This window comes from Mangifera indica, chromosome 13 (assembly GCF_011075055.1).
Source record: "Mangifera indica cultivar Alphonso chromosome 13, CATAS_Mindica_2.1, whole genome shotgun sequence".
In the NCBI taxonomy this organism is placed as follows: domain Eukaryota; kingdom Viridiplantae; phylum Streptophyta; class Magnoliopsida; order Sapindales; family Anacardiaceae; genus Mangifera; species Mangifera indica.
The window spans coordinates 13,940,460-13,953,170 of record NC_058149.1 but is presented as its reverse complement, the minus strand read 5'-3'; the positions used below and the strand labels follow the sequence as shown (position 1 = coordinate 13,953,170).

General features: G+C 34.9%; 1 protein-coding gene across 5 annotated transcripts; it reads right to left on the bottom strand.

The window, feature by feature from the left end:
- Positions 1-53: 53 nt before the first annotated feature.
- LOC123195342 (DNA topoisomerase 1-like) lies at positions 54-12,642 on the bottom strand. 5 transcript variants are annotated; one of them, XM_044609031.1, is made up of 22 exons: positions 12,377-12,642; positions 11,756-12,274; positions 11,261-11,673; positions 10,320-10,974; positions 9,669-9,755; positions 9,139-9,185; positions 8,658-8,767; positions 8,461-8,561; positions 7,719-7,811; positions 7,416-7,499; positions 6,511-6,594; positions 5,862-5,930; positions 5,607-5,666; positions 3,498-3,569; positions 3,152-3,259; positions 2,943-3,019; positions 2,215-2,298; positions 1,754-1,868; positions 1,571-1,660; positions 1,018-1,083; positions 764-859; positions 54-549 (listed from the first exon to the last, which is right to left on the bottom strand). In XM_044609031.1, the coding sequence occupies exons 1-22, from the start codon at positions 12,455-12,457 to the stop codon at positions 433-435; spliced, it is 3,228 nt and encodes a 1,075-aa protein (XP_044464966.1). In that variant the 5' UTR covers positions 12,458-12,642; the 3' UTR covers positions 54-432. The 5 variants fall into 5 exon arrangements, with proteins under 5 accessions (XP_044464966.1, XP_044464967.1, XP_044464968.1 ...); XM_044609032.1 differs by having other exon boundaries at positions 11,261-11,670; XM_044609033.1 differs by lacking the exons at positions 9,669-9,755; positions 10,320-10,974 and having other exon boundaries at positions 8,658-8,780; positions 12,377-12,641.
- Positions 12,643-12,711: the final 69 nt, after the last annotated feature.

Genomic DNA, 12,711 nt, shown 5'->3' with positions numbered 1-12,711 from the left:
CAGAACAGAAAATATATACACGTCACAATTACTCAGTTTCTCGCACATAACAATGCACATAAATTCCCAAGAGATTTATTGAAGGCAACCGTTAATAAAATAAACGAATTACAGCCTCACAATATTTTATGAGTATGTTCCCTCAGTACAAGAAAATTAGTTGACCCCTAGCATCATTGATAAACGGTGCCAACATATATATATATATACACCGTCAAAATGGAGATTAACTACAACAAAATTGATCATTGCAGTAGCAATTATTCACACCTTATCGGGCTCTAGTCATAAAAAAATCCGATGATACCCAAATGCATGCAGATGCTCTGCTCCTATAAATCCCTGATTTCAGCTGTCGATGTGATGTTATAAACACACACTCACCTGTAATGAATGGTAGCTAGATAACCTTGCACCCTCCTATTCACTAAGCTACATGGCCTCCACAGGTTCTTCAACTTTCAGCTTACGCCGGCCCATTAGTTTTACATCTTTACCTGACAAAAATTTCAATGCCTTCTCAAGAGTGACATCCCTCGGATTCATGTTCTGCACTCATAGTTCAAGAAAAAGGAAACCAACATTATTGCAAGGTTAATCAATCAATTTTTTTCTTTTAATCACATCAACACTCAGTAACAATGCTTTGAAACACAAATTGCAAGATTGATGAAGTGAACCTTCAGGTAATTACATAAATATGTTTGATCCTCATTATTTAACGAAGAATCATAAAGATAACTTTTTATTATGAATTATATACCTTTGGAACATGCACAAGAGCGCCTCGATGTCTAACAGTAAATCCAGTATTGCCATGCCTTAATATTACTGGATGCCCATCCTTTGGATGGTTTCCCTAACAAATAATATCATAAATGAATAAGAACAATTCAATACATAACAGAACCAGAAATGGATATAGAGATTAACAAATGATACAACCTTTTTTAGTTGGAAAGAAAAGGAATAACATCAATTAAGACAACAGAAAAAATCCCACAGGGATGAGCTTACTAATGTCAAAGGGAAACGCAGCAACTCCAGAGCGTCTTCAAGGGTGATAGAGTCCATATCCTTAATCTGAAAAAGATACATCTCATCCAGTTTTACACATGTTTAATGAATAACAATCAACAAAGTGGCAAAACAAGAATTTGCAGCCCTATAAGAAGACAAAGTTAAGAGCACACACACATTTATATGCATTAACATGCATGTGTTGTTTGGCCAGTAAAGCTATCTACTCAAAATACCACAACAACATGCTCTCTATTTTTTCTTTGTTTTTTAACTGTTCTGTTTTTTTTGGGCCAACCTCACACTAGAACAAAACAAGAAATTGTGGTTCCAAGGTGTGTGTATAATCACTAGAAAGTTCCTCAACCTTCCTGACATATTCATTTAGCTCAAAACTAGAAGTTACTTTAATAGTCTACAAACAATAGCCAGAAACTTGAAAAATATATTATCTCTAGAAGTAAGCCCAAAGGATTTGAACTTCCACCACTAATCCTAATCCTTGGGTTCTAGTTCCGAGGTAAATGATGAATGGAAAAAACAGCCTTACGTGGGAAGCATTGACCCTTTTAGGCGCATAATCCATCCTATCTTCACCAAGCTGTACATAGAATCCATAAGGGCCACTCTTCAAAAGAACCTGAAAGAAATTGTTTTTATTTTCAGTTAATTACTCAAACTGAGTTAACGAACACCAGTCCAAAAGACAAAGAGAACATGATTTACAGCAAACCTTTTCATGTGAACCTGGATGTAGACCTATCAATCTTGGCTCCTCTACACTACTGCTTTTTTCAGGAGCATCTTCTTCTTCATCCTCGTCACCATATAGTGTCTTGGCAATATATCTGCAGACCAATGCAAATAATTCAAGTTTATCAACAACTAAAATATTTACATGTGAGATTTGAAAATGATTTTTTCATGAAACTATCAGGATAACTTTCTTGAACAAAAAGAGATTAAAAAAAACATTTAACACTGTCAACAAACATACAGTAAACAACTGTCATATCAAGCATACTTTTATTATAAAACTGATATACATGAAACATAAAACGGCACATAACATGCTGAACAACAAGATATTAAGCAGAATTAGGGACCACACATATGCAGCAGCAGAGAGAGATAGAGGACCCAACTTGATAACAATCAGAACTCATATTGCAAATAAGCCAGTTTGATACTTACTTGCATTTTGGGTGTTGATTACAGCCTATAAAATATCCTGCACCAAATCTACTTACTCTGAAAATCAAAGTGCCCTCACCACAACTGAAAAAGAGAGATTGCAGAGATAAGTTCAGAAGACTGATGATGATTAATATAAGAGTATACTACTAATACAGACTTGAATACAACATTTTTCTGACCAACTAAAGTGAAATTTGGTTGATCTCAATTACATGGATGATATGATGATCAGATGTTTAATATAACAATGTCAAAACAATTGTTACATCAGTATGATACACAAGGACCACTATCTGATGTGATTCGCACTTTCTTAGGAACAAGTATGAAACACAGATTCTAATCTTGAGAGTACAATGCCTTGCAAGATTACCTTTTTTGAAAAATTGCTGGCTTACAGGCCATCATATGTCATGGATACAACACTAAATGAAAACAAATTCATAGTAATATCTACTATGAAAAATAACATTTTTACACCTTAGAATAGCTTTGTACTAAGCCACACAAAAAGAAAATAAATTCTAACAAAGTAAGATCATGTAGCCTCTCCATGCCTCTCAACCCATTTAGAGGTCAACTACATACAACAAGGAAAATTTATGAATCAGATAGCAGCTGAGTCCAAAATCTTTGCCTGTGGAGTCTCTTAGCTTTGGTAGAGAATCACTTAGCAAGCTACGGGAATGAGAACATAGAACATATAATTGGTAAATATTTCATACCTTGGACAAGCCCTGTCTTTATTGGGGATGGAAGCAAACAAAAAGTCCCCAAATGTTTTCCCCAACATCTCCTCCACCTGCAAGCATTTAATAATATTTATAATTAGTAAATTAAATAAAAAATTAAAAGAGAGAGAGAGAGAGAAAAGAACTAGAAACTTTCAACAGAAACAGCAAACTCATGGGTAGCAACAAGAGCCCAACCATACTTGATGAATATGTACCCTTTGAGCACGGGTACAATATGAATTGAATCTTGTCCAATAATCCTTAAGGAGGCCTTTCCATTCAGTTACGCCAGCAGAAACATTATCAAGCTGAAAGCAAATGTATAGATGTACTAAGGTCACTAACAAGCAGTTGAAAAGAAAGTGATCCACAGTTTATAGGCATATAGCAAACTAGAAATCATGACAGAACCCCAATATCATATTTAAACAGAAGTATTTATCAAGGAAAAAACCTGAAACTATAGTAGCTGAAGCAACCAATATTAAACATATGATGAACTGAGAATACTATCTGTAAGAACTAGCAAACATTTGATTAACATACCTCAGTTTCCGTATCAGCAGTAAAACTGTAGTTTGTAACCTCCGAGAAGTGGTGAGAGAGAAATGCTGACACCTAGTGATCAGATCAAAACAAGTTTATTATACCCACTTATCCATTGTAAAGAGTGACAAGTATATGTGAAGAATTTTATTCCAAAAGAAATATTTTTTGCCTAAAACAATAAGATATATATGTGAGGTCAAAGTTGGTCCAAGGAAAACAGAACAAAAGATAGGAAGTACACATGTATATTCACTAATGACTATATTTCAGTGATGATACATCAAAAACAAAAGGGGTAACTAGTATCATATTGATATACAATAGAAAGGTAGAAAACTTGAGTGATGTTAGAAATTGAAATGAACCTTAAGGAAACCACATCTAAAAAACTAGATATAAGATTGTTGAGCTCAAAACTATATAAACCCAAACTAGAAGTTCATATTTTCCAATATTGGATTCAAATCTCATCTCTTTCACTTAGGACCCAAATATATTACTACGCTCTGCAATGACCCTGACACCCACATGGGCTGATTGTATGCTAGCCTCTTGCTAGCCTTAAGCAAAGATTGCAATGTGACATCACCAAAAGATGGAGGAAGGTCTCATGACCAAAGGAACTAGAAGCTTAAGAAATGGCGAAGAACAAATTTTGTCTCCAATGAAAGCAAAGCTGAACCGAATTATGATTGTAATTGCAAGTCATGAGATATCCTACTAGTGGATGAAGAGGGTAAAAGACAATGTCATCTTGATCGTGAATGACGCGAGAAGAAAAAAATATACTATCAATGAGTTTAGGCCAGCCTTTGGCCAATTGGGAGGCTATGACCTTTACGAGAAGCTAACACCTTTTATGTTAGCATTAGCATTGTTTCATGTTGGAGAATTTGTTCTTTGTTTAAGAGGTTCCTATCAAATTAGTATCAAAATATTGTGATATTGAAGATATGGAGGTTTGATAATATATAAGACGAGAGTGGAAGATGGAGGAAGGTCCAATAACTAAAGGAATTGGATGCTCGAGTAATGGGGGAGAAAGAAATTTGTCTCCATTGTGAAAGCAAAGAGGAACCAAATCATGAATGTAAATGCAAGTCATGAGATGTCATATTGGCAAGTCATGAGATGTCATATTGACAAATAAAGATGGATGGGATGGCAACGTCATCTTGATCATGTACAATGAGCAACGAGAGAAGAAAAAAATATTATCTTTGAGTTTAGGGCAAACTTTGATTAATTGGGAGGCTATGACCTTTACGATGAGTTGGCACCTGTTGTTGCTAGCATTAACATTGTTTCATATTGGAGTATCAGTTATTTTTTCAAGAGGTTCCTTCTTGGCTAGCGCATATATGCTTAAACGGGTTTTGGATCAACAACTCTGATACCATATTAGAAATCTTAGGCCCTTTTAAACTAGGAGTTTGGATAAACATTTTTATTAATTATGATCTTTTTTAATGCTTTGGTTTCCAATTGTTGAAATAACTTAAGTCAATCCAACTTATATCTATTACATTATATAACCTTTCATTTTTTTATCTCAATTTGGGACTTATATATTCCAACAAAAGAACTACTAGAGAAGTTTCACTATTTTATATTACAAGAATTGGTTCCTACCACATATCACATACCTTCCATCTCCAAGTCCAGCTACCACTAGTCACAACATTTAGGTTAGTAAGCCCATTTGATAGGGCAACCAATAAAGCTGCAATTTTAATGAGATAAAGATAGATTTATCCATCTTGGGCAGTTACAACTTATGTCCCAAGTAAATTCTAAATTGCATCAAATGCGACCTTTGCAGTTAACTTCTTCCAAAGTAACAACATATATGCACCTTCCATATCATGGTATAGGAGTCCTCCCCTCAATATGTAAACGATTTTTAGCAATTTCAGGCGATATAAATTTCATCACTTGTGTACCACTTAAACATCTAGGAATTACACAAGCAATATGCATCTCCTGTAAATGCCCTTCCAGGTCATCTTGATATATACATTTAACAACATTAGAGTTTTATAATTTGAACTACTTAATCAGTTAAAGATAGTAATAATAATGACAAACTTTGAGGTTAGGACATACCATACGACCACGAAATTCAGGATACAATACATGGCTTTTCACTGTCACATATTTCCTATCCTGGAAAAAGAAAAGAGGGTGCCATGAAATATTGTCATGTTAAAAACAAAATACCTATACAGATACAATCCAAAAAAATATGTCACAACATTTAGTAACTTTCTCTAGTACTACTTTAAACCTCAAAGTATCCAAATGATTAATTTTCATTCTGAAAAAAAATGCCTAATTTAATTTTTTAACACCATAACTTACCTGTAAAACTTTTAATGTAGAGGCATATGTAGAAGGTCTTCCAATCCCAAGCTCTTCCAGCTTCTTGACCTATAACATGCAACAACACCAAACATGAGGCAATAAATAAAAAGGAACAACACTGGAGAAGTATTTATGGCATCCTCTTTTTTTCCCTCCAGCTCCTAGGTGTATGCATACAAGATCCTATAAATAAGCCAATACACAATTGAAAAAGATAATAATAAGAGAATCATTGTTCAAGGCCAATAGCCAAAAGGATAACTCCCTTTACTAGCAATTTTCACATGCTTACTCAAGGAGTATTCAACATAGTTTCTTTAAGAAAGCAATTGAAATAGCTGACTATTTAAAATCTTGAGAAAATCAATTGACTCATAATCAAGAAATTATTTATGTAATTTAACAATCATAGTTATATTTGTGGATTAAGCTATCCATGAATTCGGCTAGGAGGATAGCTTAAGGTCATTCTTAATTGGTTTAGAACTCAATTAAGGAATTTGTCTTTACCATATGTAGGCATACTTTCTGCACAAATACACTTTGTTTATTAAGTGCTAATTTTAGTATCATTAGGAGCAGTGTATTTGTAGAAGGAAAGTTGTTATCAACCACTTTCACTTATGAAAAATTCATATTATTGTACCAGTGATCCTTCTGAGTAGCGTGGTGGAGGCTGGCTATGATGTTGCTTGAGTTCCACTTGACCAAGAGACAATGGCTCCCCTGACTACAAAATATTTAATGTTATGAGAACTCCCTTTGTGGCACAACAATTAGACAACATTCAATAACAAAATCAAGAGCAGTTTTATGAAATGAAAATGTCAAATTGAAAGTAGTATCGGTGCCACAATCTAGTGGTATCTGAACCATGCCCATTAGTAACTGAAATTTGAAAGTTTCATAAGGATTTATTCACAATAAAAATAAGAACTCCAAAAGAATTCAACTAAAAGGTAGTATGGGCAGAAAATGGAATATCATGGAAATAAAATGCATCACAATGAAGTTGAAATTCCTCCTATATAAACAATAAAGATCGTATATGCCACATCTATGTAGACTGAAAATGATTCAATGGAAGTTATTCCTGTCTTTTCCAATCCTTCCTATTTTGTCCCTTGGTCTCTTGTTATTAGTAGGTTGAAATGATGTTTTCAGATGAAAGAGATGCAAATATGTTGTGCTCATCTTAATCAGGGGTGGGGGTGGCAGCTGTCGATGCTGCACCTGACACTTTAGCGAACATTCTTCTATCTGTTCGGAATTTTCTGTAACAGGGACACTTTAGCGAAAATTCGTGAATGTTAATCAACAGGCATCTTGCATGATTCATGGGGGATGCCTCAAAATAGACTCTCTTAGGGGTAGTCACATCTTCATATTTATTATTCATTGCTTTCTTATCATTTTTGTATCAGGTTTCTCATTCACGAATAGTGCTCATTGTGTCTACTATGACCAAGTCGTATCTTTTAATATTTCTTCTTGATAAATTTCCCAGTTGTTGAAGATTGTCAAAAGCAAAAAGAAAATAAAAAATGCTACCTTCAGTGAATTGAGAATTTCAAAAGCTTCATCACGATCTTTTTCTTCATTTTCCTTATATTTGATAGCTCCAGCATTAGCATCCTAGATAAATCATAAAAATTCAAAACACACTCACAAGAAAACATGAAATGAAGTGCCAAATTAAACTAAAGCATCAAAGCGATCGTTGTGACTCTATCAACAAGGACAAACAAAGTCAGGCCCCTATTATATCCTCCAAGAAGCTAGAAATGGTGAAATAGATAGCACAAATGTAAAATTTAACAGAAGATTTTACAGTTTATCGAGCATAGATTATACCTCATAAACAGCTTGGAATCCAAGAAATTCTACTTTTGAGCATGAAGAACGAAATACAATGGACTCAGTAGTATCACCGATGTCCAGTTGTATCTGCATAGAACAGAGAATCTTAGACAGTACAAATGATTGCAATGGTAATGTTAAAGTAATAGTGAAAAATGAACTATAAATGAAAACAAGATGATTATGAAGAGAAGCATAGCACAAATATAACGAATAGTTTAATATTACATATAACTGCAGAAGTAAAACAACAGTGACAGCAAGATATTTTAGATGCAATTACAACTAAAGGTAAGGATAAAAAGAATTATGGAGCCAGTTAAATTTTTCCTCTTTCATAAGACAGAAAACTTCATTAGAAAAAAATTACAACAGCTTTTAAGGAACATCATATCATAAATTTCCTTTCATGTTTAAATGTAATGCTGGAAGGCACACACATGAAGATGAAGCTCATGCAAACAAAAATAAGCACAGTTCTCAATATCAATACACAAGTAAAACTCAATTTGGAATGAGATATTGTTCAAGAGATTCACAAATTTAATATTAAATGATGTTATGACAAATGGATTCTGTTTTTCTCGTATTGGATATGTGGTCTACTGTTGTTAGATCCTTTTAGAGATGTAGAAATACGATGCTTCTTATTTTGTTTTGATTATCTCTCACTTAATGGAGGAAAAGTATTTGTGTACTAACACATAAAAATACAGAAAACCATTCACATCCTAACCTGCCCAATGATTGCAGGTTCCATTTGACATGCCATTGTTCGAGACCAAATAAGAGTGTACAACTTCAAGGAATCCTCATCTAGAATTCCAGTGAGCATAGCTGAGAGCCAACAAGGGAAAAAACGATCAGTAATTTCTTGTTAGAGTTCAACCAAAAGTTTAAATTGTTCAAAATCTTCCAAAACCATCAGAGTACCGGGTAACCTCCGCATATCAGTGGGCCTAATAGCTTCATGAGCCTCTTGAGCATTCTTCACCATTTTAAAATATTTTTGAGGACTTTCTGATGCATAATCTGATCCATACCTGAGAAAACTAACTGTATAATTTTAAATAAGAGAAGACAAGACCAAGCCCTCAAACAACTTCTTTTCCTCATATATACACCACATCAACCATGCAGGGACCACTATTTCCTCGCAACCCCATTACTTCCACTCCTAGGGGGTTGACCTCGTAAAAGGTAACCAAGGAAGAACTAAGGATATGACACCCTAAAGCCAAGCTTCATAACAAAAAAGTATCCAGTATACATTTTGACCAAAAAAAAAATCTACCCAGGAGGTTCCACAGACAGTAGCAAAGAAATAACAGATATTGATGCACAAGCAGATCAACTGAGCATATACAGCTAAAAATTTAAAGAAAAGATAGTGAAGTAAACAATCAATTATCACCTTTCAATGAGCAACGAGCGGATATCCCGAACAGCTTCATCAGAAATCTGAGAGAAAAATCAAAAGAAGTACCATTATAAATCCCAAAGAAATTATGAGTACTATCACTAAAAAGTTTGTTTCTTCTCTCAGATCAGTTAATTCAAGAGTCAAGCAAATTAAATGGAAGCACAAGAAGAAAAATGGCCATGTTTCAAACAAACATATATCAGTACAATCATGAAACTTATATTATCCGCCCAAAGGATACGATCCCCAAATAAAAAAAGTTTTCCACTCATGTCATACAACAAAGAACAAACTTGTATGATAGAGAAATTATGTAACAGTCACTTCACTTTTTCTATTTTTTATTTTAACTTTCCTAACAATAATGGCCATCAGTTTAGTAACGTTCAGAAACCATTAAACAGAGATCACACACAAAGAAGCAACTTCTTTTACATGAAGCTAGTAACCATTAGGCATTTAGGCTAGAAGATGCAGCATTAGTAACAAGCACCCAGAAATCTGAAGATAGAGATACCCACACGTAGTCTGTCTGTTCTCATGTAAGTTATCAGACCAGCTGCCTTCCCCTCTGATAACTGAACCCCTTCATAAAGTTTTTGTGCGAGCTGCACTCATATGATAATCAACGTACAATGAGAAAACAAACTACAAATAATGAAATGTAAACCTCTAAAATAGAGAAATAAAAGGAACCTCCGAGAAGAAACTTAAAGCTTAAAGTCACTATGTTTCAAGTTAACATAAGGATAAACTAGTGTCTAAACTAGATTAGAGTACTAACATATATTCCCAATAAGCAACATCATAACATATAACATCACATGTTGAGCCTTTAACTGAAGCAATTATCATTATTTTTAATTTTTTTTCTTGAAAACAAATGACTTGGGAAATTAAAATTGATCTATGGTGGAGCACTTAAGAACATCATAGAAAATACAATTTAATTATCATCAGAGGAATACCAATCATTTTGAGAACACAAAAGAAAAAGGTGATGAGAACTGCCATGATGACTGTAATAAAATGCAATCATTTGCAAGTTACTGATTGATAACAGAAAGCTGCAAGCAGTGACTAAGACAGACATATCAAGATTTAATTTTAGAGGGATAGATATTATGAAGTTCAAGAAGATGTAAGATCAATATTCATTAAATCTTCCACACCTTCATTGTGTATGATGCAGAAAAATGCAATATGTTTGCAGCGTCTTCTTGAAGAGTTGATGTTATATATGGGGTGGGAGGATTTTTCCTCATCGTGCTTTTCTTAGAACCAATGACTTGAAGATCTATTGTATTTATCTTTTGTTCAATATCCTTTGCCTTTGTATGAGAGCTAATTGAGTACTGATTTAACTTTTTTGATTTGAAATGGGTAAGGTGAGCTGGAAAACAAAAGGTGTCCGCTGAAGAATTTGGCTCTTGTTTGTTCAACTCAACCTCAACAGTCCAATACTCTTGTGGCTTAAATTCATCAATTTCTAATTCTCTGTCACATATAAGAGACAGGGCAGCAGACTGGACTCTACCAGCTGACTGGCAACCAGGTAGTTTCCTCCATAATAATGGTGAAATATTAAATCCAATCAAATAATCAAGAGCTCGTCGGGCAAGGTATGAATGAACCAAATTTACATCCACTTCTCTTGGAGCTTGCAAGGCACTTTTGATGGAAGCTTCAGTTATTTCATGAAAGACAACCCTTGCTACAGTTATATTTTCACTTAAAGCCTCCTGTTGTTGCAACATCTCAGTGATGTGCCAAGCAATTGCCTCTCCTTCACAATCAGGATCTGAGGCAAGAATAATACTTTCTGCTCTGATGTCCAAGTCACACAAAATAAGAAAATTCAGAAAAATAAAGACACAACTAAATGAACAAAATTAACAACCTAAACAGACAAAGCTCAAGCGTATTAACATACTACATCCAATGAGGTTGAGAATGACCTAAACAAACAGCTCTTAACACAAAATGCAATTCTTCCAGCACAACATACATTATAACATTTAATTAAAAAATAAAAATTACATTGCTGTAGTATCATAAATGCTGCTTGCTATTTGAATGATTGGAAATAATAAATTATAATAATACAACATACCCATTCAAAGCCATCCTGATGCTTTGCAGATGAGTCCACGCAGCAAGTGAGACTTCCCATACCATACTGAAGTCATCATCAGGTCGCACAGATCCCGACCTTGCAGCCAAGTCCCTGATATGACCATAGCTGGGCAAGACTTCATACATATCACCGAGGTAGCCCTGAAAGACCTTTGCCTTTGTAACAGACTCAACCACCACAACAGATTTCCCAATTGGGGGGTATAGCGGCTTCAACTTTTTTTGTCCTTGATGCTTCTTTATGATTACTTTCTCCAGTTTCTGTTTCTGCGAGGCTACCTTCGAACATTTCCCCTTTCTACTAGAGTTCTCACTTTTCTTGTTGGACTGCTGTTTTGTTGAAACAGAACTATCAAGGGTTTCCACAGTGGTGATCCCAGTTGAAGTCTTCTGAAAAACGGAAATGTCAGTAAGAAATATTTGGAAATAAATAAACTATTTCCATTCTTCAACAAAACTAAGAACTGCTAACCTTTGAAGCCAGGGTGGGACTCTTTTCCACTGTAGCTTGTTCTGATGCAGTAGCAGCAGAAAGTTTTTCCTTGCTTTTCTTACTTCTGGAGGGTTGCTTTGTTTTATTATTAACTTTAGATTTTTGCGTCACTCCTTCCTTGGCATCTTGAACCAGCTGTTCACTTGCTGAAGTCACCATATTAACATCTTGGTTCTTACGTGCAGAAGCCAACGCCTTAGTCTGTATCCAACTTTTTTTAAATTTGAAGGGGAAGCTATTCCCTCTCTTTTCTTCATTGGCTGCTTTTGATACATAAAAAAAGTACCTTCTAGGAAAGAGTATAGAATTGAGTGAAGCCAATTTGATACCGCGATCTAAAGGCAAAAAACTGGAAATATATCTAGAATTAAAGCGACAGGCCCCGGGTAGACTTCTGAAAAGATGAAAACTTTGCCAAGTGTTTAAGCATTTGAGAAGACAACATTTATTGTATTTATTTCCAAAGCCAAACGAAGAGTGAAGAGTCCTGTATTGCAACTGTAAAAAGAATCCAATGAAATGGCAAGCTTTTAAATGTTGGGAATGTAATCCACATAAGAAACAAATGAATTCCAAATAAGCAATATAAGTAGAACTTACGGTGGCCATGAAGCGGCGGAGAAGAAAAGCTGAACGAGTTGAAGTAGTTGAGGACACCAAACTGCTCATTGCCAATCTCATTTTGTTAAACTTCGCCTTTATTTCTACCGAGTAACCTTATAGAGGACTCAGCGAAGAGTGTTTAGAGCAGGGTTTTTTATGACTCGGTGAAGAGGGTGAAGAGCAGGGCTTTTGAGGACTCGGTGAAGAGGGTTTACGGCAGGGTTTTTGACCGGCTCTTGGGTCCATTCGGGTCTAATCGTCACTAAACCTGCCCGAAAATAAACTTAAAAAACAAGACCGAGTTACCATTGCCCACCCGAACTTTGAGAAAG